The 24,559-nt window shown below is 40.6% G+C and overlaps 2 protein-coding genes across 3 annotated transcripts in view; both read left to right on the top strand.

Annotated features, from left to right (window-relative positions):
• top1b (DNA topoisomerase Ib) overlaps positions 1 to 18,980 on the top strand; it is a 44,243-nt gene extending 25,263 nt beyond the window's left edge. The window contains exons 13-21 of the mRNA XM_007233821.4: positions 1,597 to 1,741; positions 3,293 to 3,436; positions 4,121 to 4,306; positions 9,725 to 9,793; positions 10,305 to 10,419; positions 11,883 to 12,010; positions 12,419 to 12,513; positions 12,628 to 12,777; positions 17,202 to 18,980. Coding sequence (XP_007233883.3) covers positions 1,597 to 1,741; positions 3,293 to 3,436; positions 4,121 to 4,306; positions 9,725 to 9,793; positions 10,305 to 10,419; positions 11,883 to 12,010; positions 12,419 to 12,513; positions 12,628 to 12,777; positions 17,202 to 17,304 — 1,135 coding nt within the window. The 3' untranslated portion in view covers positions 17,305 to 18,980. The remainder of the gene's footprint in view (positions 1 to 1,596; positions 1,742 to 3,292; positions 3,437 to 4,120; positions 4,307 to 9,724; positions 9,794 to 10,304; positions 10,420 to 11,882; positions 12,011 to 12,418; positions 12,514 to 12,627; positions 12,778 to 17,201) is intronic.
• A 4,034-nt stretch (positions 18,981 to 23,014) lies between these two features.
• The window catches only part of plcg1 (phospholipase C, gamma 1), a 97,270-nt gene continuing 95,725 nt past the window's right edge, over positions 23,015 to 24,559 (top strand). For both annotated transcript variants that reach the window (XM_049463108.1, XM_049463109.1), the window contains exon 1: positions 23,015 to 23,325. The gene's annotated coding sequence lies outside the window, so the exon portion shown is untranslated. The remainder of the gene's footprint in view (positions 23,326 to 24,559) is intronic.

Here is a 24,559-nt window from a genome sequence, read left to right as displayed (position 1 = left end):
AGCATCACGTCCTGTTTTGACTGGTTGTTGTCCTTTCGGTTTACGACTTTATTTTCCGAAAACAATCAAAGCAACGTACAAAAATATTCTGTACCGTGCCAAACATTCCCCAGCTGCTCTCCGGCTCCTCACTGCAAACCTGCAGCGGTGTGGAAAATATATCACCACAGACATTTCAATAAATTCAATAAACAGTGTATATCAGTTTATAGCACTGATATAATATGATAATAATATAATAAATAGCTGGAGTAGACATGCAATTATACGCTTATTAAAAGAGCAGTGAATTTATTGTTTTACTGAGTAAATTCAGTTGTTAGAATTGCAGTATAAATGAATAGATTTCCTGGTTTTAGGTAGTTTATATAATACTTAAGGTCAATTTAGCTTTTTATAGTTTATATTCATGCAAAACTGTTAGTTTATGTATTAATGGAGCTGATCTTTTATTTTTACTTGTACTGTTGTGAATATTGTCTGAGTGATTTTAATCTCTCTCTCCTTCGCCCTTTTTTTCTTTCTTCCCCCTTTTGCTTCTTTCTTTCTCCCTGTTTCTTTCTTCATTTCTTTCTCTTTTCTCTTTCTTCCTGTTTCTTTTTCTCTTTCTCCCTCTGTTTCTTTCCTTCTTTCTCCATTTCTTTCTTTCTCCTTTGCTTCTTTCTTTCTCCATTTCTTTCTTTTCTCTTTTTGTCCTGTTTCTTTTTCTCTTTCTCCCTCTGTTCCTTTCCTTCTTTCTCCATTTCTTTCTTCTTGTTTCCTGCCTTTTCTCCCTGTTTTTCTTCCTCCTTTGCTTCTTTCTTTCTCCCTCTTTCTTTCTCCATATTTTTCTCTCTTTTCTCTTTCTTCCTGTTTCTTTTTCTCTTTCTCCCTCTGTCCCTTTCCTTCTTTCTCCTTCTGTTTCTTTCCTTCTTACCTCACTTCTTTCTTTCTCCCTGTTTTTCTTCCTCCTTTGCTTCTTTCTTTCTCCCTGTTTCTTTCTCCATTTCTTTCTTTTCTCTTTCTTCCTGTTTCTTTTTCTCTTTCTCCCTCTGTCCCTTTCCTTCTTTCTCCTTCTGTTTATGTCCTTCTTTCTCCATTTCTTTCTTTCTCCTTTGCTTCTTTCTTTCTCACTGTTTCTTTCTCCATTTCTTTCTTTTCTCTTTTTGTCCTGTTTCTTTTTCTCTTTTTTTCCCTCTGTTCCTTTCCTTCTTTCTCCTTCTGTTTTTCCTTCTTACCTCACTTCTTTCTTTCTCCCTGTTTCATGCCTTCTTTCTCCCTGTTTTTCTTCCTCCTTTGCTTCTTTCTTTCTCCCTGTTTCTTTCTCCATTTCTTTCTTTTCTCTTTTGTCCTGTTTCTTTTTCTTTCCCCTTCTGTTTTTTACTTCTTTCTCCATTTCTTTCTTTCTCCTTGTTTCCTGCCTTCTTTCTTCCTGTTTTCTCTCTTTTTCCTTGTTTCTTTCTCTTGATATTCCTCTGTTTTTTACTGTTTTTCTCATTTTCCCTTGTTTTGCTCTTTCTTTCTTTTTCTTTCTTTTTCCCTCTGTTTCTTTCTCCCTGTTTCTTTCTCCTTCTTTTTCTTCCTTCATTTCTTCCCCGCTCCCCTATCTCTCTGCAGAGACTCGAAGCATCCTAAGCCTCCTCCTGGTACTCGGTGGAAGGAGGTCCGTCATGATAATAAAGTGACCTGGTTGGTGTCGTGGACGGAGAACATCCAGGGCTCCATTAAATACATCATGCTGAACCCCAGCTCCAGGATTAAGGTGAGGAGAGAGAGAGAGAGAGAGACGGTCTGCGCTTCAGTTTATCCCTCTGTGGTAGACGATAGGGCTACGGTGATTAGTACATACAATATATATATTAGTCGAATAGATAGTATAGTATCCCTCTGGGTGGGTAGATGGCGCTCTCTCCCCACATCACTCCTAGGGTGATGTCCGCAGCACAGGGCATCTGTGAGCTGATGTATCAGAACCGAGTCGCTGTGCTTTCCTCCAAACGTTAGCACTGTGATGCTGCTCGGCAATGCTACAGCATCAGCAGCAGCTCAAAAAGAAGCGGTGGCTGACTTCACATGTATTGGAGGAAGCATGTGTTAGTCTTCACCCTCCTGGTGTGTTGGGGCATCACTAGTGATAGGGGGAGTCCTAGTGAGTGGGTTGGGTAGTTGGCCGTGTAAATTGGGGAGAAAATGAGAAAAATTAGAAATAAAATTATTTATAGTATAGATAGTCTCGCGAGGGGAAAAAAAATCAGTTTAGTGTGGACTTTTTAAGAGAGATCTGGCAAGACAGCAGCGATGGCAGCGAATACCTGGGGTGAGCAGTCAGAGCACCCCACATCAGAAGAGGGAAATTTGGGCTTTCGAATAGAAGATGCTCCCGCTATTTTTAAGTTGTATGTCCGTCTGCATTTTGGCTTCCAATTGGAAACAATAAACAGTAACAGAGCGACCAACAAGACACAAACCGCGGCTAATACTATACAATGAGACCTTTTTCAATTGTAGAAAATAAAGGGTTCAGACGACTGCTCCACACTTTGGAACACCATACCAACACGGTGGTCCCAAGTCTCTACAAAGAGACCAAGGCTGTTACTAAACTGAGTCTAAAAGAAGCAGAAAGCCGTAACAACCGATGTTTGTAGGTCTAGACAACCTAGGCTACGGACAGCTATATTACAATTACAGCACACACACTACTGCTAGTGATTGGGAAATGGTTATTAATGGTTATTAAAGGTTATTATTTTTTATTCATAGTGTTTCTATTTTTTTAGGCTCAATTTATGAGAGACACCAGTCTGTTGAGTTTGTTATATGGTTTTGTCAAATACAACTCTATTTTTCTAAGTCTCTAAGTCATTTTTCATTTTTGTAGTTTTTTTTTTTTTCCATATTTAAAAATCTCGTGAACCCAGTATCGTGTCTCGTCTCGTCTCATGAGATAATAGTTAAATCCATGTTCAGAAGTGAATATGGAGAAATCTAGGCACAGCAGGAGGTGGAGACGGGGGGCATGATTGCAGTAAACATTAACTAATCGATGAATCAGAAAAATAATCGACAGATTAGTAGTCGAATACAAAAAAGATAATTAGTTCCAGCCCTGGTTGCTGGAACCTAGTTGACCGAACACACCACTGTATCAAATACAATGTTTGTTTGATGTGAGAGAGTTAATGATGTGTGAAGCTCTAGCAGACATTGACTTTAATCTGTGACTCCAAAACTGTTAGTTACGCATCCGTTACAGTCCTGTGTGTGTGTGTGTGTGTGTGTGTGTGTGTGTGTGTGTGTGTGTGTGTTTCAGGGAGAGAAGGACTGGCAGAAGTACGAGACGGCACGTCAGCTGAAGAAGTGTGTGGAGCGAATCAGAGCGCAGTACCACGAGGACTGGAAGAGTAAAGAGATGAGGATCAGACAGAGAGCCGTCGCTCTCTACTTCATCGATAAGGTAACTCAGATATACACTCATTACTTACACTGTCTCCAAACGCTTGTAAAAAAAAAAACTTTACACTTTACAGAATAATACGATCAGACTTGTGCACGTTTTGGTGAATTTGTTAAATTTGGCGACCTCAACTAGGGCTGAACCACTGAAATTTTTTTATTTGAAATAGTGATTTGAAGGGACACGGTTTTTCAATAGCTTGAGCTGCAGTTTGAATTAGCCAATAGCCTGCAAGTTTGTGTGAAGACGCAGCCTGCTCTTCCGTAGACGCGTCATGACGCCATCACGTTTGTAGTCCGTAGAGTGCTAGGGATTGTAGTCTTTGGGCTTGTGTAGCCTAAAGCAGGTTAGCCCCACCCTCTCAAGTTCTAAACAATGTTTTACCTTTTGTGATTGGTTGTCCTGTATTGCCACGAAAAAAAAAAAAAAAAAAAAAGTTGTATGTCTAGATCAGTCTTAAAGGCACAGTAACAAAAATATATCCTTTTTTTAATAAAAAGAGAATAGAAAATGTTTAATTATGAATATGGTTCACAAATGAACAAAATTGATGAATGAAATATTGAATTAATGTGGAAAATTTCACTCTGTTTCTCTGCTTTTCTCTCTCTTTCTCTCTCTGTCTCTCTCTCTCTCTCTCTCTCTTTCTCTGTTTCTCCCCCCTGTCTGTCTCTCTGTCTGTAGCTGGCTCTGAGAGCGGGTAATGAGAAGGAGGAGGGTGAGACGGCGGATACGGTGGGCTGCTGCTCTCTCAGAGTGGAGCACATTAAACTGTACCCTGAGCTGGACGGTCAGGACTACGTGGTGGAGTTCGACTTCCTGGGAAAAGACTCCATCCGTTACTACAACAAGATACCTGTGGAGAAGAGGGTGAGAGAGAGAGGGAGAGAGGGGGGGGGGGGACAATAAGAAAAGAGAGATGGAGAGAGAACAAAGAGAAAGAAGGAAGGAAGGGAGAGCGAGAGGACAGGAAAGAGAGAGAAAGGGGGGGTGAGGGGAGTGAGAGGACTGCAGAAAGACAGGAGAGAGAAAGAGAGGAGGAAGTGGGAGAGAATGGAAAGAGAAAACGAGAGAATAAAGTCAGACTTTACTGGGAAGAGCTAGAGAAAGAGAGAGAGACACAGAGGAAGATGCATGTAAAAAAAAAGAAAAAGATGGACTGTAGGGAAGAGACACACAGGCAGAGAAAGAGAGATCAAAAAAGACATGGGTAGTGAGAGAGAGAGACCTGTAAAGGGACACAGAAAGAAAGCGAGAGAGAGAGACCCACACACAGGCAGAGAGAGAGGGAGAGAGAGAGAGAGACAGTGAGTGAGAAAAAGAGACAGATGGAGAAACTGGGACAGAGACGTGTAGGAAGAGACACAAAGATAAAGATACAGGATGAGAGACAAAGATAGAGACGTGGAGAGCGAGAGAGAGAGACAAAGATAAAAACTATGACAGGGAGAGACAAAAAGAGAGGAGGACAAGGAGAGGGACATAAGAGAGGGAGACAAAGATAAAGACACGGGGAGAGAGGCATGTAGAGAGACAGACACACAAAGAAAGACACAGGGAGAGGGACATGTAGAGAGAGAAAGAGAGACACAAAGATAAAGACACGGGGAGAGAGGCATGTAGAGAGAGAAGGAGAAGACACAAAAAAAGACACAGGGAGAGGGACGTGTATAGATAGAGACAAAAAAAGAGAGCAAAATACAGTGTGTTAGTGAGTGAGTGAGTGTGTTAGTGAGTGTGTGTTAGTGAGTGTGTTAGTGAGTGAGTGAGTGTGTGTGTGAGTGAGTGTGTTAGTGAGTGTGTTAGTGAGTGTGTTAGTGAGTGAGTGTGTTAGTGAGTGAGTGTGTGTGTGAGTGAGTGTGTGTGTTAGTGAGTGAGTGAGTGTGTTAGTGAGTGAGTGAGTGTGTTAGTGAGTGAGTGAGTGTGTTAGTGAGTGAGTGAGTGTGTTAGTGAGTGAGTGAGTGTGTTAGTGAGTGAGTGAGTGTGTTAGTGAGTGAGTGAGTGTGTTAGTGAGTGAGTGAGTGTGTTAGTGAGTGAGTGTGTTAGTGAGTGTGTTAGTGAGTGTGTTAGTGAGTGAGTGTGTTAGTGAGTGAGTGTGTGTGTGAGTGAGTGTGTGTGTTAGTGAGTGAGTGAGTGAGTGTGTTAGTGAGTGAGTGAGTGTGTTAGTGAGTGAGTGAGTGTGTTAGTGAGTGAGTGTGTTAGTGAGTGTGTTAGTGAGTGAGTGTGTTAGTGAGTGAGTGTGTTAGTGAGTGAGTGTGTTAGTGAGTGAGTGTGTGTGTTAGTGAGTGAGTGTGTGTGTTAGTGAGTGAGTGTGTGTGTTAGTGAGTGAGTGTGTGTGTTAGTGAGTGAGTGTGTGTGTTAGTGAGTGAGTGTGTGTGTTAGTGAGTGAGTGTGTGTGTTAGTGAGTGAGTGTGTGTGTTAGTGAGTGAGTGTGTGTGTTAGTGAGTGAGTGTGTGTGTTAGTGAGTGAGTGTGTGTGTTAGTGAGTGAGTGTGTGTGTTAGTGAGTGAGTGTGTGTGTTAGTGAGTGTGTGTGTTAGTGAGTGTGTGTGTGAGTGAGTGAGTGTGTGAGTGAGTGTGTTAGTGAGTGAGTGTGTTAGTGAGTGAGTGTGTTAGTGAGTGAGTGAGTGTGTGTGTTAGTGAGTGAGTGAGTGTGTTAGTGAGTGAGTGTGTGTGTGAGTGAGTGTGTGTGTGAGTGAGTGAGTGTGTGTGTTAGTGAGTGTGTTAGTGAGTGAGTGTGTGTGTTAGTGAGTGAGTGAGTGTGTGTGTGAGTGAGTGTGTGTGTGTGAGTGAGTGTGTGTGTGAGTGAGTGAGTGTGTGTGTTAGTGAGTGAGTGTGTGTGTTAGTGAGTGAGTGTGTTAGTGAGTGAGTGTGTGTGTTAGTGAGTGAGTGAGTGTGTGTGTGAGTGAGTGTGTGAGTGAGTGAGTGTGTGTGTTAGTGAGTGTGTTAGTGAGTGAGTGTGTGTGTTAGTGAGTGAGTGAGTGTGTGTGTGAGTGAGTGAGTGTGTGTGTTAGTGAGTGAGTGTGTGTGTTAGTGAGTGAGTGTGTTAGTGAGTGAGTGTGTTAGTGAGTGAGTGTGTGTGTTAGTGAGTGAGTGAGTGAGTGTGTTAGTGAGTGAGTGTGTTAGTGAGTGAGTGTGTGTGTTAGTGAGTGAGTGAGTGAGTGTGTTAGTGAGTGAGTGTGTTAGTGAGTGAGTGAGTGTGTTAGTGAGTGAGTGTGTGTGTTAGTGAGTGTGTGTGTTAGTGAGTGTGTTAGTGAGTGTGTGTGTGTGTTAGTGAGTGAGTGTGTGTGTGTTAGTGAGTGAGTGAGTGTGTTAGTGAGTGAGTGTGTGTGTGTTAGTGAGTGTGTGTGTGTTAGTGAGTGAGTGAGTGAGTGTGTGTGTGTTAGTGAGTGAGTGAGTGTGTTAGTGAGTGAGTGTGTGTGTGTTAGTGAGTGAGTGTGTGTGTGTTAGTGAGTGAGTGAGTGTGTGTGTTAGTGAGTGAGTGAGTGAGTGTGTTAGTGAGTGAGTGTGTTAGTGAGTGTGTGTGTGTGTGTTAGTGAGTGAGTGTGTGTGTGTTAGTGAGTGAGTGTGTGTGTGTTAGTGAGTGAGTGAGTGTGTGTGTTAGTGAGTGTGTGTGTGTTAGTGAGTGTGTGTGTGTTAGTGAGTGAGTGAGTGAGTGTGTGTGTGTTAGTGAGTGAGTGTGTGTGTGTTAGTGAGTGAGTGTGTGTGTGTTAGTGAGTGAGTGAGTGTGTTAGTGAGTGAGTGAGTGTGTGTGTTAGTGAGTGTGTGTGTGTGTGTTAGTGAGTGAGTGTGTGTGTGTTAGTGAGTGAGTGTGTGTGTGTTAGTGAGTGAGTGTGTGTGTGTTAGTGAGTGAGTGTGTGTGTGTTAGTGAGTGAGTGAGTGTGTGTGTTAGTGAGTGTGTGTGTTAGTGAGTGTGTGTGTTAGTGAGTGAGTGTGTGTGTTAGTGAGTGAGTGTGTGTGTTAGTGAGTGTGTGTGTTAGTGAGTGAGTGAGTGTGTGTGTTAGTGAGTGTGTGTGTTAGTGAGTGAGTGAGTGTGTGTGTTAGTGAGTGTGTGTGTGTGTGTTAGTGAGTGAGTGTGTGTGTGTTAGTGAGTGAGTGTGTGTGTGTTAGTGAGTGAGTGTGTGTGTGTTAGTGAGTGAGTGTGTGTGTTAGTGAGTGTGTGTGTTAGTGAGTGAGTGTGTGTGTTAGTGAGTGAGTGTGTGTGTGTTAGTGAGTGTGTGTGTTAGTGAGTGAGTGTGTGTGTTAGTGAGTGAGTGTGTGTGTTAGTGAGTGTGTGTGTTAGTGAGTGAGTGAGTGTGTGTGTTAGTGAGTGTGTGTGTGTGTGTTAGTGAGTGAGTGTGTGTGTGTTAGTGAGTGAGTGTGTGTGTGTTAGTGAGTGAGTGTGTGTGTGTGTTAGTGAGTGTGTGTGTTAGTGAGTGAGTGTGTGTGTTAGTGAGTGTGTGTGTTAGTGAGTGTGTGTGTGTGTTAGTGAGTGTGTGTGTTAGTGAGTGAGTGTGTGTGTTAGTGAGTGTGTGTGTTAGTGAGTGAGTGTGTGTGTTAGTGAGTGAGTGTGTGTGTTAGTGAGTGAGTGTGTGTGTGTTAGTGAGTGTGTGTGTTAGTGAGTGAGTGTGTGTGTTAGTGAGTGAGTGTGTGTGTTAGTGAGTGTGTGTGTTAGTGAGTGTGTGTGTTAGTGAGTGTGTGTGTTAGTGAGTGAGTGAGTGTGTGTGTTAGTGAGTGTGTGTGTGTGTGTTAGTGAGTGAGTGTGTGTGTGTTAGTGAGTGAGTGTGTGTGTGTTAGTGAGTGAGTGAGTGAGTGTGTTAGTGAGTGTGTGTGTTAGTGAGTGAGTGAGTGTGTGTGTTAGTGAGTGTGTGTGTGTGTGTTAGTGAGTGAGTGTGTGTGTGTTAGTGAGTGAGTGTGTGTGTGTTAGTGAGTGAGTGTGTGTGTGTTAGTGAGTGAGTGTGTGTGTGTTAGTGAGTGAGTGTGTGTGTGTTAGTGAGTGAGTGTGTGTGTGTTAGTGAGTGAGTGAGTGTGTTAGTGAGTGAGTGAGTGTGTGTGTTAGTGAGTGTGTGTGTGTGTGTTAGTGAGTGAGTGTGTGTGTGTGTTAGTGAGTGTGTGTGTGTGTTAGTGAGTGTGTGTGTGTGTTAGTGAGTGAGTGTGTGTGTTAGTGAGTGTGTGTGTTAGTGAGTGAGTGTGTGTGTTAGTGAGTGAGTGTGTGTGTGTTAGTGAGTGTGTGTGTTAGTGAGTGAGTGTGTGTGTTAGTGAGTGAGTGTGTGTGTTAGTGAGTGTGTGTGTTAGTGAGTGTGTGTGTTAGTGAGTGTGTGTGTTAGTGAGTGTGTGTGTTAGTGAGTGAGTGTGTGTGTTAGTGAGTGTGTGTGTTAGTGAGTGAGTGAGTGTGTTAGTGAGTGAGTGTGTGTGTTAGTGAGTGAGTGAGTGTGTGTGTTAGTGAGTGAGTGAGTGTGTGTGTTAGTGAGTGTGTGTGTTAGTGAGTGAGTGTGTGTGTTAGTGAGTGAGTGTGTGTGTTAGTGAGTGAGTGTGTGTGTTAGTGAGTGAGTGTGTGTGTTAGTGAGTGAGTGTGTGTGTTAGTGAGTGTGTGTGTGTGTGAGTGAGTGTGTGTGTTAGTGAGTGAGTGAGTGTGTTAGTGAGTGTGTGTGTTAGTGAGTGTGTGTGTTAGTGAGTGTGTGTGTTAGTGAGTGAGTGTGTGTGTTAGTGAGTGAGTGTGTGTGTTAGTGAGTGAGTGTGTGTGTTAGTGAGTGAGTGTGTGTGTTAGTGAGTGAGTGTGTGTGTTAGTGAGTGTGTGTGTTAGTGAGTGTGTGTGTGTGTTAGTGAGTGTGTGTGTGTGTATAAAGTAAATGGAGGATGTTTGTTCAGACAGGTGATCCAGGCCTGTAAGATTTCCGTCAGCTTTGTTTTAGGGAGCTCTGTTTCCTGCTGTTTGCTGGCAGCACACACACATGCACTAACACGCACACACACACACATGCTTACTTACACTAAATTCACATAAGTAATCACACAGTGTTTTTTGTAGCTCCATAAACAAGAGTGTGTTACCTCAGTGGATACAGGAACATAGAAATGTTAATGTTTATACACACACACACACTTTCCTATCTGCCACCTGGTGTTGGAGTTTAGAACAGGAAGGATAGAGCACCTGGCTCTGGAATGTGTGATGGTTGATCTTATTGACCTTAATAGAAAACAATCTATACTATTATATAAAATAACTAACTTTAAAACTTTTTTTAAAAGTATATATTTATTCTTTTGTTTATCTATCTAATTAATGCTGTTGTGTGTGTTTTTTATAGGTGTTTAAGAATCTGCAGCTGTTTATGGAGAGTAAGCAGCCTGAGGACGATCTGTTCGACCGTCTGAATGTAAGATAACCTTTCACTGAATTCAGTAATGTCATGTTTATAATGTGTTTTTATTAGAATACCTGTGATTAAAATGTGTGTGATATAGTAGAAATATTGGCTTGTAACTTTTATACAAGGATTAAATGTAAAAATACTGTATTATAGGTTATTTAGGAACATTTTAATTGGTCCGTTTCTCCAGTACTGTTTACGCAGCAGCTACAGAGCTCAGACCATAATGAAGATACGTGTTTTTTTTTTGTTTTTTTTCAGTGAGCAGAAGTTATGTACACATTATTTAGTATAGCAGTGGAGATGATTGTTTTAATATTTTCATCTTTTTTATGTTATATCAATAATTTTATATGGTAAATCAGCATTTTATAGTAACCATAATGGTGCTGGTCAAAGAGGCCAAAGTGTATATTTCATTATATTTCATAATGTCAGTCAACTTAGTATAATTTCATCAAGTATCATTGTGAACAGTAATTTTATATATTTCATTCTCTCTCTCTCTTTTCCACAGACATCGATTCTGAATAAGCATCTCCAGGAGCTGATGGAAGGACTGACGGCCAAAGTGTTCCGTACCTACAACGCCTCCATCACCCTACAGCAGCAGCTCAAACAGCTCACCTCCCGTAAGAGTCTCTCCATCTCTCTCTCTCTCTCTTTCTTCATCATTCTCTCTCTCTCTCTCTCTCTCTCTCTCTCTCTCTCACTTTATCATCCCCTCTCTCTCACACACATTCTCTTTAAGGGGGAGAGTGGAACAGAGAAAATGTTTTTTTTCTGTCTCTCTCTCTCTGTCTCACTCCCTTCCTCTCTTTCTCTTTCTCCCACACCCTTACTAAATCTCTTTCCCTCTTTCTCCCCCATCTTTGTCTCACTCCTTCGCTCCCTCACTCTCTTTCTCCCTCACACTGTTTCTCCCTTTCTTTCTACCTCTCTATTCCTTGCTCTCTTTCTCCCTCACTCCATCTTTCTTTCTCCGCCTCTTTCTCTCCCTCTCTATTTCTCCCTCTTTCTCCCAGACCTACACTTCGTCTCTTTCCCTCTCTCTCTCCCCTTTACTCCATCTTACTATCTCTCCTTCCTTTCTCTCACTCTTTTTTAGTTCTCTCTCTCCCTCACTCCATCTTTCTCTCCCTCTCTCTCACACACATTCTCTTTAAGGGGGAGAGTGGAACAGAGAAAATGTTTTCTCTCTCTCTCTCTCTGTCTCACTCCCTTCCTGTCTTTCTCTCCCTCTCTATTTCTCCCTCTTTCTCCCAGACCTACACTTCGTCTCTTTCCCTCTCTCTCTCCCCTTTACTCCATCTTACTATCTCTCCCGCCTTTCTCTCACTCTTTCTCCCTCACTCTTTTTTTAGTTCTCTCTCTCCCTCACTCCATCTTTCTCTCCCTCTCTCTCTCTATCATCCCCTCTCTCTCACACACATTCTCTTTAAGGGGGAGAGTGGAACAGAGAAAATGTTTTCTCTCTCTCTCTCTCTCTCTCTCTCTCACTCCCTTCCTATCTTTCTCTCGCTCCCTCTTTCTCCCCTCTCTTTCTCTTTCTCCCACACCCTTACTAAGTCTCTTTCCCTCTCTCTCTCCCCTTTACTCCATCTTACTATCTCTCCCGCCTTTCTCTCACTCTTTCTCCCTCAAGTCTCTTTCCCTCTCTCTCCCCCCCCTTACTCCATCTTTGTCTCACTCCTTCGCTCCCTCACTCTCTTTCTCCCTCACACTGTTTCTCCCTCACTGTCTTTCCTTTAATCTGTGTCCCTCTCTCCCTTTCTTTCTACCTCTCTATTCCTTACTCTCTTTCTCCCTCACTCCATCTTTCTTTCTCCGCCTCTTTCTCTCCCTCTCTATTTCTCCCTCTTTCTCCCAGACCTACACTTCGTCTCTTTCCCTCTCTCTCTCCCCTTTACTCCATCTTACTATCTCTCCCGCCTTTCTCTCACTCTTTCTCCCTCACTCTTTTTTTTAGTTCTCACTCTCCCTCTCTTTCTCCCCATCTATATCTCTCTTTCTCCCTCACTCTGTTGTATTTTATTGGGTATTGTACAGATATTGTATATATTCTGTATATTAACTGTGTGTATATATTCTGTAGCTGAAGAAAACGCCCCAGCGAAGATCCTCTCCTACAACAGAGCTAACAGAGCTGTCGCTATTCTCTGTAACCACCAGAGGGCGCCACCCAAGACCTTCGAGAAATCCATGCAGAACCTGCAGACCAAAGTAAGCTCCCCCCGCTCACCTGAGCTCCCCCCCCCGCACACCTGAGCTCCCCCCCCGCACACCTGAGCTCCCCCCCCCCCCGCACACCTGAGCTCCCCCCCCCCGCACACCTGAGCTCCCCCCCCCCGCACACCTGAGCTCCCCCCCCCCGCACACCTGAGCTCCCGCCCCCGCACACCTGAGCTCCCCCCCCGCACACCTGAGCTCCCCCCCCGCACACCTGAGCTCCCCCCCCGCACACCTGAGCTCCCCTCCGCACACCTGAGCTCCCCTCCGCACACCTGAGCTCCCCCCCTGCACACCTGAGCTCCCCCCCTGCACACCTGAGCCCCCCCCCGCACACCTGAGCTCCAACCCTGATATGATATAATAATTAATCTGTGCTCCTGTTTTTCATTTTTCCTGCAGATCGATGCAAAAAAGCAGCAGCTCTCCGCAGCCAAGAAAGAGCTGAAATCAGCCAAAGTAGACGCCAAGACAATGCACGACGAGAAGAGCAGAAAGTGAGACCTTCCTCCACCTCACATAGCTACACCTGTACTAATGACTGTGTAAGAGTGAGTGTGGGTATGTGGTGGCTGTGGGTTTTTTTTCACCCCTCTGTGCTGTGCTCTCAGGGCGTTGGAGACTAAGAAGAAGGCGGTGGCGAGGCTGTCTGACCAGCTGATGAAGCTGGAGGTTCAGGCCACCGACCGCGAGGAGAATAAACAGATCGCTCTGGGCACGTCCAAGCTCAACTACCTGGACCCGCGCATCTCAGTTGCCTGGTAAGACTTAAAACTGACCCAAAACATCCAGTTATTAAGAGCCTGATTAAAACCCCACATCATTTTACTAAGTAGAGTGTTAAATCTGAGCTTTTTATGTAAATAGAGCTTTAAAATGAGCAACTTCTTTAAGTAGAGCATTAAAACTGAGCGTTGTGTGTAATTAGAGTTAAAGCTCAGCTTTAACTCGAGTAGAGAGTTAAATCGAGCTTTTTCTCTAGGTAGACTGTTAAAATTGATCCATTAAAACTGAATTTTTCTGTACGGAGAGCATTCAAACTGATCTTTTTCTCTAAATAGAGCTTTAAAACTGAGCTTTTCTGCAAGAAAGGCATTAAAACTGAGCTTTTTCTAGAAGTAAAGTGTTAAAACGAAGCTTTTTCTGTAAAAAGAGCTTTCAAACTAAGCTTTTACAGTAAATACAGAGGTGAAACTGTGCTTTTTCTGTAAGTAGAGCCTTAAAACTGAGCTTTTTAAGTAAGTAAACGGTTAAAACTGTCCTTTTATGTAAGTAGAAAGTAAACACTGAGCGTTTCAACTACAATTCTGAGCTTTCTGAATGAGTGAAATCTGTTCAGAATGAGGTCTATTTGTTGAGAATGGAACTCGAGTGTAATCTCACACTGTGTGATTTTATTTATTTATTCATTTTTAACTTGATTATCACACCAAAGCTTTATATAAAATATAGAATACCATTAAAAAAAAAAAAAAAACAAGAAAAAAACGTAGGCCTACATCTCTGACTATGTTCTCGATGTGCTTGGGCAGAACAAAACAGAACTAAACTAAACTAAAACCATAAAAATAAAGAACTAAAATAAATAAAAATAAATCGTAAAAGGCCCGACTGGCTGTTGTTCCACCCCCCCCCTTTTTTTTCACTTCTCCAAACTTGATGTATTTATTGTATGCAGGAAAAGGACCAAGCTGTATGCATTACTTTTAAAATAACAGCTTAAAAATAGCTTACATCTATTAATTTTAAAGTTATACGGGGTTGTGTAGTCTCTATCTGTAGGTTATAACTGTGTGTACCAGCATCAGCCCAGAACTCTCACATCCCTGCGTCCTGATTTTTAATTAATGTAAAAAGGTAAAGTATAGTTGGGTAAACTAGGAACCGTAAAACGGCTCGACCATAAAAAGCAAGAGTGTTTTTAGTATTTTTCTTTCCTCGACTGTGAGATACAGATCTGAATTTCTCAGACACTGTGTTATAAGATACACAGGTGTAATTTCATCAGTTCTGTGCTGTAATGGTGAGCAGGACGGAGCGGTGGTGGTGGTGGTGGGAGGGAAAGTTGTGTAGAAATGTGCAGCGTTGTGTTGAGCAGCTGTGAGGAAAGCGCAGGGTGGGGTGTTGGGGAGAGCAGGAACAATGGGGTTTGTTTTTGTGCCAGAGAGAACTCCATCCCGCCAGTTTCCCCCTCTGGAGGAACACGAAGGAGGGAAAGGCCGCGCTAAACACTATATAGTGCAATAGAGTACACTGTGCACAATAGTGCAGTGTATACTGTATTATGAGGAACACTATAGACTAATAATTAGCTTTTATACACTACTAATACTAACACTACATGGTGCAGTGTGTACTTTACACCTATATACAGTATATTTGTACTACATACCACACATTCCTGCACTGTATGTATGAACTACATTATATTTATATATAATGAACTGTTCTACACTGTACTGTGTACCATTTTATATATCAACTGGTCAGCAATAGGTGACCTGTGGACCTGAAGTGGTCCGCAAGTGTAAAACATCTGGGCTGTAAGGTTGTTTGAACAATATAATGAACGATAACGATAATAAAAAAAAATAATAATAAAAAGCTTCTCTGGTGAGCTTTTGTTTACGTACCTCCCCTCTGTCTCTCTCTGTTGCGCACGGTGTGACTTTTTAGTTTCTGCCCGTTTTTTTTTTCCCCCGGTCGTGTCCCAATTCACTAGCCTCTATCTGCAAAAATGTACGAAATTTCCAGAAAATGGCCTAATAAAAACTAAAAATGTCTGTTGTACTAAAACCATTCGATGTATTGCTCCAAAAAGCACAAGTGACGTAATTTAGTATAGTTAGGTGGTTGCTATGGTGTAGCTAGGTGGTTGTTGTGGGGAGAGGGATTTCCTGCTGTCCTGACCTACTAGAAAAGTCCACTTTTAAACTTTATTTAAAAATTCAAAGGGGAATAGAATAATAAGATTACAAGTAACAGTAACTCGGCTTTTCAAAGACAACCCAACAATAAAATAATGTACATTGTACAATATACTGCATTCTTACACTGTGCCCAATGACCCTACACTGTATATGTATTATTCTCCTATACTGTACCCTGTGAACTGTTGCTATACGCTGTACACAGTGTATTAGTCCCCGATGCTGTACAGAGTACTATTGTTCTATAGTCCTAATTTGTACTTTATTCTTAAACTGTACCTTGTGTACTATTGTTCTGAACTATACAAAAACTATACACTGTGTGTACTGAGCTGTAGTTCTGCGCTGCACATGTTGTACAGTGGTTCTATTCAGTTCAGTACATTTATGTACTATAGTATTTCTCCATGTAATTAAAGTATTTTAATACACTGTGCATCAGTGTAAAACTGCAGTATAGTGTAGTATTAAATCAGGCCTGGGTGCTGTGCGCAGTACTTGCGTCAGTGTGTTTTGATGCGTCATTGTTATTGTTGGTGTTTGGCGAATGTTGGCACAGCTGGCTCCGCCCCTGGCAGTGGGAGTGGCGGGTGCTGTGCCGGGCTGTGTGTTTGGAGGGTGTACTGTAGGTTCAGGTCTCGGTCTGGGACGGGACGGGACGGGACGGGGGAGGTGTAGAAGTTGTGGGACGGTTACGGGGGGCGGGATTGGTCCCCTGGCCGGCGGGGGTCGCTCCACCTCAGGGGCTATTTTGGGAGAAACCCCTCAGTATTACACAATGGCTGCAGGAACTGCCCCCAACCTGCCCCGCCCGCCGGAGCTCAGCGCTGCACTCGCTGCCAGGCCCTTTGTTTTGGGAAAGCATGGGAGAATTTCCCTCTCAACTTTCCCCACACTAACTGTGTGTGTGTGTGTGTGTGTGTGTGTTGTGTGTTTTTGTTTTTTGCACATTTTTTTTATACAAAGAGAAAGTATATAGTAAACCCATATAACCCTCCTGATGTTGTAAAATGCTTCATACTCAATCTTTCATTTTCTAAAATAAAAAAAAAAAACATTTTATGGTTAAAAACTATTTTAAACATGCATCTGTTGACAAGATGCACACATCTTCATATACATATAAGTCTTGTCTATATTTGACAAAACCTTAAGTTTACAAAATAATTGTACAATATAAGGTGTAACTATTAGGTATAATACTTATTTATTTAAATTTATTCTAAAATTGTGAATTAAACAAATGACGTTTATATGACCTAAAAATCAAAAAAGAACAAAAATGTTAATTATGCTAAAAGAGTAAATAATTTAATGCTTTTTTAGCAATAATAAAAAAAAAACTAAACATTTCTATTGGTCTATTCATCATGAAATTCTGATTCAATAACAAAAAAAACTGATAAATTCCAGATTAAAATTGTGTCAAAAAGTGAAAAACTAAATCATTGTTAATGTCGTCACAAAAACATTCCGGTTTGCTGTTCATATACATTTTCTTATTCAGCCTTTTTTAAGCTCCACCCACAGCAGTATAGCCCCACCCACCTGTCTCTGAAGATATAAAAATAGGAAAAGAAGCATTTCTATTGGATCATTACCGTAATTATGAAATTAACACACTATGAAGAACAAGAAAAGAAATGAAAAAAAAAGAAATAAGAAAAAATGAAAACACTATTTTAAACTTACAGTATAAAAAATAAATACAAAAAATAAAAAATAAAAAAAACACAGTAACAAACAGACTAAATAGATATTTTGTTCTGTATCAACGTAATGGAAAACCTCCTTTTGTCCACTTGTTTTAAGTGTTAATCCATTCATTCTAAGATTGTTGAATAAAAAAAAATTCAAAAACTTTCTATGACTAAAAAAAGATTTAAATCATGTTAAATTTTGCCAAAAGAGTTAAACATTTTAAGTTTTTCAGAACAGCAAAAAATATAAAATATATAGAGGGAAATATACAGTATGTATGGAACAGCATTCTAACCGTGTGTTCAAATAGAGTACTATATATATATTTTTTTTATTTTATTTATTTTTTTAACATTGTAAATTTAATTTTGAAGACTATATTAAAGCTATACAGGAACACATGCAAATTATGTTGTGAACAAAACGTGTTAATCGTTTTCATGTCTTTTTAGTATTTATCTACAATGGAGAAAATAAAGAACATTTAACATTGAATTAAAACAAAGTGCTCCAATAATAACTTTTTTTTTTCTTGTATTTTTTCTGCTCTTCAGGTGTAAAAAGTGGGGCGTGGGCATCGAAAAGATCTACAACAAAACCCAGCGTGAGAAGTTCGCCTGGGCCATCGACATGGCCGACGAAGACTTTGAGTTTTAGAGCTCTGTGTGTGTTCCAGCCGTGTGTTGTTCCTTTTCTTGAAGAAGTGACGTTAAGGTTTAGCTTTTAATGAATTCACCATGTGCGAGGAAGAGGGAGGAGGAGGAGGCTGTGGAGGTGAAGCCTGAGGAAAGAAACAGGACATTCCCCAGCCAACGACAGAAGACCTGTTCCCCTGTGAACCAGGCAACTCAAACTCAAACAATCCAGTAGCGCGAGTAGTTTTTTTTTGATGAAAGTCCCGAGCATTGAACCCTGCAGTACAACTACACCACCGCCGCCTCACACTAATAACACGCACTTGCTTCACAGCGTTGCTTTGGGTTTTAGTGTCTTAGTACGGCCGTAGCCATCGTCAGAGTTATTGATGAATTCTATATTTTAATAGAGGAGCGATAAAGAGAAACCAGAGAGCTGTTTTAGATCTACCCAAACCCCTCCCCTCCCCAAAACCCAACCCAACCCCCATGAAATCCCACCTGAACTAAGGAAAGCCATGGGTGTAAGAAGAATGGGTGTGATTTTATTACTGTTTTTATGTTTAGTTCAAGTTCTAAAGTACAACTCAAGATGTGGAAATGAACCTGAATGTGAATATTCTAAAAAAAAAATTAAAAAAAAAATAAAAAAAAAAAAATAATTTTAACTTTGTTTTTTGTTTTTTCCTTTTTATTTTCGGTTCGTTTTTGTTTGTTTTGCCGTTTCTATCAGGGATGTACATTTCATTTTTAAGTATATGTGAAAAGAACATCCTCCATTGACTGAGAGTGTAACGCTGAAAGTGGTAACGCAGATGCCGTAGTGGTTTGTTGTTTTTGTTTTTATTTTATTTTATTTTTTTTGGTCGTAGGTCTGACCTTTTTTTGTATTGTCCTCATTTGAATTCCTGTGCAAAAATCTGTTTTTCTATAGTTCAGTGCAACACCTCCATCTTTTACTTGAACCATGTCTGGATACGACGCGCAGTCAGTCCCCGTTTAGACATGAAGACCTGATTTCTCCAGGCGGTGATGGATGAGTTAGTTTTAAGCGTATGTGGGACGCGATTTTGCCAAATGAGAGAAGAAGATGACAAACGATGACGGTGTTTCACCGGAAATGGAGAAAATCAGGGTCTTGACCTCTTTGTAACGCTGTAAAGAACTAGGAACAACAATGTCTTTGATGAAATGAACTTTTTTAATGTGAAATCCTGTGAGGGTCTGCACTTATTTATAGATTTTAGGAAATGTGCTACTTTAGGAAGCTAATTTTGGCCTTTTTACCATTTTATCCACCTTTTAGCCTTAGCTCACCATCATGTTGTTTTTTTTTCTTTACCTTCCATCAGTGTGTGTGGCTCAATTTTAAACTGATTTAATCACGTCACGCCGCTCGTTGTCTTATTCCGCTCCTGCTTTTATCATCCCGCGTTCTTTTCGTGCTTTTGTTCGTGTTTTCTGTTTATAAAATGTAAGTCATGAACTTTGTATTGCAATATTTCCTTTTTTTTTTTTTCTTTTTTTTTTTTTTGCTGGTGTTTGTCACTCTTCCAGTGTATGAACATGACCTGATGATGATAATGATGATTTTTTTTTTTTGCAGTACCATTTTAACTCTAATGCTGATGTGTGTACCCAGTGAATTCACACTTATAGAAAGAGAAAATCTCATAATAAACCATCAAACAACCTTCACTGTGTGTGTGTTTACTGAAATGGGACATCTCGTAACGTATCATGTAACACCCGCCACCATGTTTCACAGATAGACAGTCATATCATGATGTGTTGAAGGGGAAATCTGGTGTGAAATGGACTTGAGTTGTAGTGATAACATGATAACAGGGCTTTTATCTGATGCTCCCAACAGGCTTACAATGGCTATTTCTTCAACTGAATTAATTTTGCAATTTGTTCCTCTATGCTATCTATTTGTTTGTGCTCATCATTCAACTTGTGACTTAATTTCAAGATGGCTATCCGAAGGTAAACGTCAGGATCTTTTAAAATTCTACAACTGAATTGTGGAGCTACTTTGAACTTTTAGAGGTGTAAAATAGCCATTTCTTTGCATGACCAACACTATGCCCCCATCACTAGCATTAATTAAGCCTGTAGCTAGCCAGCAGCACATTTTTACAAGTTAGCAAACTGCTCATATAGGTCTAAATCTTCAATTGTTAACGAATAAAAAAACACATAGATGTCATAACATCATCTGTTAATTCTCTGTAAAATTTCCCTCATTATTATTTTAAACTTCAGACTGAAGGTAAACTCCCCATGTGACTCAGAGCCAGTATTAGATTAGATTTCTGATCTTTTATTAAAAGAGTACTTGTGTAACGTAAATCCCCAAAACACCAACATGAAAAGTAGGCATCAGACAACTGGCTAATTTTAACGCAACATCCTGTCAGTCAGAAGAACTTAGCTCATGTAGAGGCTTTTATTACATTTAATCAGATTGTATTGGTATGAAGAGTTTTACAACAGAACCTAGAAACCAACCAAATATATATTATACCATGTGATTGGCTAAGAGATGCTCTGGGGGTACCAGTATTGCACAGTAATGGCACTCTGTCCAAAGCTCTCTACAACAAGCCTATATACCTATACCTACCAACAATACTAACCAGCAACCACAGGCTTCTGCCCACTCACAGGCTTCTGCCCAGGCACAGGCTTCTTTCTAAGCACAGGCTTCTGCCTAGTCACAGTCTTCTGCCCATTCACAGGCTTCTGTCTTATCTCAGGCTTCTGCCCAGGCACAGGCTTTTTATACAGGCTTCTGCCCAGGCACATGCTTCTGCCCACTCACAGGCTTCTGCCCAGGCACAGGCTTCTGCCGAGGCACAGGCTTCCTTCCAAGCACAGGCTTCTGCCCATTTTCAAGCTTCTGCACAGACGTTTGCCCATTCACAGGCTTCTTTCTAAGCACAGGCTTCTGCCTAGTCACAGTCTTCTGTCCATTCATAGGCTTCTGGCCATACACAGGCTTCTGTCTATTCACAGACACAGGCTTCTGTCCAGGCACAGGCTTCTGTCCATTCATAGGCTTCTGCCCATACACAGGCTTCTGTCTATTCACAGACACAGGCTTCTGCCCAGGCACAGGCTTCCTTCCAAGCACAGATTTCCTTCCAAGCACAGATTTCCTTCCAAGCACAGACTTCTGCCCATTCACAGGCTTCTGTCTTATCTCAGGCTTTTGCCCAGGCACAGGCTTTTTATACAGGCTTCTGCCCAGGCACATACTTCTATCCAGGCACAGGCCCCTGCCCAGACACAGACTTCCTTTCAAGCATAGACTTCTGCCCATTCACAGGCTTCTGTCTAATCTCAGGCTTATGCCCAGGCACAGGCTTTTTATACAGGCTTCTTCCCAGGCACAGACTTCTTTTCAGACACAGGCTTCTGCCCAAAGACAGGCTTCTGCCCATTAACAGGCCTCTGCCAGACACAGGCTTCCTTCCAAGCACAGACTTCTGCCCATTCACAGGCTTCTGTCTTATCTCAGGCTTCTGCCCAGGCACAGGCTTTTTTTTAACAGGCTTCTTTTTAGACACAGGCTTTTGCACATTCACAGGCATATAAACATTTATATATGCTTGTATCAATTCCATTACTAATTTTGTATCATTAAAAATGTTTTATATTTCACTCCTGTTATTCGTCTCTGTGCTGCTCTGAGGTGCTGTGTATAATGTGGAGCAGGTGAAGGTGGCGGGCGCCTCTGTGCCACCGCTCCGTACAGTCTGGGTGCAGACGAGATGCTGTGGTGCCTCTGTGGTTGTGGTTTGTCGTCACTGCTCATGAGAACTGCTGCAGAAACGAGCTGCAGAGCAGAAACCTGCAGACCAGCTCAGGAACTGTGAGAACATCTGCTTTCAGGCTGCAGTCAGAAAAAACACGATTATTAAAGCGACAGTCTGTAATTTTGGGGGTTTGGAGCCCTCTCTGGTGAGAGTGTGTAATTGCATGGAACATGTGGAAGAGTACTGTTAATACAGCTTATTAATACTCATATAATATAATGTGTTGAGTATAATATTTTTGAATTCATTTTGTTCATGTTTTTGTACATCCAACGAACCTACCAGACCACTCTGGTATTTTTACTTTTTACTTTAAATCGTTTTGACCAGTACTTTTTGTACTATTACTAATAGATTAAAAACCTTAAGAAGTATTTTAAACCCTAGTATCTACAGTATACTTCTACCTAGGCCTGTCACAATAACATTTTTTTGCAAAAGAAATGTTGTCCCACAAATTATTGCGATAAACGATATTGTTGGCATTTTCAGACTATTAAATGGCACTAATATAATGATACATAATATAAAAACATTATATATATAACATTATAATATATATATACATTGTGAAGTGATTGCAGCCCAGGTCTGTCCCAGCTGGCCCACGTTGGATCAGCATAAAGAACCTTACTGAGGCAACACAAACCTAAGAGACACTAAGGTTAAGCGACTAAGCCACGCTGGGCCGTTATTATGTTTCTTTAGGTTTGTTTTGTGTGTTGAAGAAGGGTATTTTTCCTAATTAAAGTACGTTTGGAGTTCATTCACTCCCTGTGTCTGTCTCTCTGTGCTTCTGCACTACCGGGCCATGGTATTCACCATCACAGTCACAATATATGTAAGTGCATTTTGTGAGTGCAAACACAATGGACGATATCACGATTATTAAAATGATTGAATAATCCATTTATTGAACGATAAGTCGATAATGTAATTATTGTGACAGGCCTACTTCTACCTGAATAAAAAATGGGAATACTTATCAAACCTTTGCGCTCTACTACTTTATACATATATCAGTGGGTGAACCCAGTGTTTAAAAACTCCAGCAGCCCTGCTTTTCTGACCTGATTGAAGAATAAGAACAGGGTAAAAGGAGGATGATAATAAAGTATGCCTTTTAATACTTATATAATACCATACTTTGGATATAACATTGATTTATTTTGTTCATTTATGAAATAGTGAAATAGTATTTGATGTATAAAAGGAAAGATTGCAAAAGCAATATAAATCCTGTATAAGTCTAGAAATATGCTGAATTATAAATCTCTACATATCATTTATTGTTCACTAATACTTCCTTATATATCATATTGTGTAAAAATGTCGGATTCTGCGTATAAAACAGCAGTGCTTATAGTCCTCTTATGTAAACGAGCCATATTATAAAATAGTAACGTTACAAATAATGTAAAAAGCAAAAGTTAATTTACTTTTTTATGTAATTATATAAAAAACGTAATAATTATAACTATAATGCCTTTTTCAGTCATTATTTTGCTTATTTGCTATGTTTGTAGTGTTTTTTTTGTATTAATTACTGTTATTAATACTAAAACAACTCTGACTACTCTGTTTTTAGTATAGACGTATTGTGTTGGAGCGATGGTCAAGTCAGGACACTGATAGTACTGATTTTAACGTTAATTTAATAAATTATAAGATAAAATAAAAAATAATAAAATATTACAGAACTACAGTATGTATCCTAATTTTAGGACTAACGTTACAGTAAAAGTGTCCTTTATGCTCAGTGGAGTTGAAATAATAAATAATGGGTTTATAAATGAGAAAAAAGGAGGTGGTCATAATGTTGTGTTGGTATATATCAGATTTCCACTGGGACTGGGGTTTGCTGAGCTTTATTCTGGGGCTGTGTCTTTAAGAGGCCGGGCTCCTCTCCCTGCGCTTTTGTTGTGCAGAAGCGGGTCGGATGGGGGAAGGGCCGCAGCCGCCTGCCTGCTTGCCTGCTGCCGCCGTGTGGGAGACCCTGCAGCCCGGACACTGGGAGCTCCACCGCACGCCAAACCCTGGGATACTTACAGCGGGACTAAGACGCCTCTAGGCCGGCGCAGGATGATCTGAACCGCCGCCGCTGCTGATCCCTCCACCTCCGTCCCTCCACACCGAGATGTGCGGGGCTGAGATTGCGGTCTATCTTCGTGCTTGTCGTTCGTCCTCGTGCCCCCGCGATACGGTTGCGTTTTTAAACGGTAAGAAAGCGAATTAGTGTTTTTTTTTTTTACTATCCAAAAAATATGAAACGGTTTTAGCTGACTGTTTTAATCCGGTTTCATTTGTATCCATTTCTCCATAGCTAGGATATAAAAAAAAAACACAACATACACTCTCCTTAAGCTAACTAGCTTTTTATCACCAGTACTGAAAAAAAGAATCCAAAATATCTTAAACCTGTCAGGCACATTTTAACACCCTTTTAATTCGGTTATTTACGAATAAACAATATTCAATCCGTTTTTATTTCAATCTGCTTCATTGCTAACCTAGCTAGCGTTAGGTTATAAAACAACAGTATTAGCTTAACCTACCTTTCTATCATCAATAGCTACTCTAACGTTAACGTTAACTAAACTAGCTTAGCTAGGTTAAAAATAAACCAAAAATATATTAAACGTGTCAGGCACATTTTAAACACCCTTTAATTCGCTTTTTTTATTTTTTATATTTAATCCGGTTCATTTTTATCTGCTTTATAGCCAACCTATGTAGGTTATAAAGCAACAGTCTTACCTTTATCAACAGTATTCAAGATTAGCTAGTTTTAGGTTAACTTACAACTAGTTAAATTAGCCAAAAAATTAACCCAAACCTATTTGAAACGTGTCAGGCCTATTTTAATACCATTTTAATTAAAATGTTATTTACGAGTACACAAAGGTTTATTCCGGTTTATTTTATTTTTATATCTGTTTCATAGTCAGTTAACTTACCTTTTTTAGCACCTGTACTCTAGTTAGCTTAACTAAACTAGCTTAGCATAGCAAACTAGGTAAAAAAATAATCCAGAAAAAATCTTAAACGTGACAGGCTAATTTTTAACACCTTTTTATCACTCTTTTTATTCGTTATTTACGAATACACAAGGTTTAATCCGGTTTATTTTCTTTCTGCTTCATAGTTCTAGTTAGCTAGGTGTTTTAAAACAAGTCTTTGTTAATCACCATTACTCCTAGTTAGGTTAACTAAACTGGCGTAGCTAGGTAAAAAAATGAACCCAAGAAAATTTTATAAGTTAACGTTACCTGTCAAGCATATTTATTACACCCTTTTAATGTGTTTATTTACAAATACTTTTAATTTAATCCGGTTTGTTTTTGTCTGCTTCATAGCAAGCTAGGTTATAAAACAACAGTTTTAGCTTTTTTAATTACCATTACTCTAGTTTAGCTAGTTGGATATCTAGCGATTGGGTTAAAAGTTAAGCCA

Source organism: Astyanax mexicanus, chromosome 13 (genome assembly GCF_023375975.1).
Source record: "Astyanax mexicanus isolate ESR-SI-001 chromosome 13, AstMex3_surface, whole genome shotgun sequence".
NCBI lineage: Eukaryota > Metazoa > Chordata > Actinopteri > Characiformes > Acestrorhamphidae > Astyanax > Astyanax mexicanus.
This window is presented reverse-complemented; position numbering and strand designations above follow the sequence as displayed.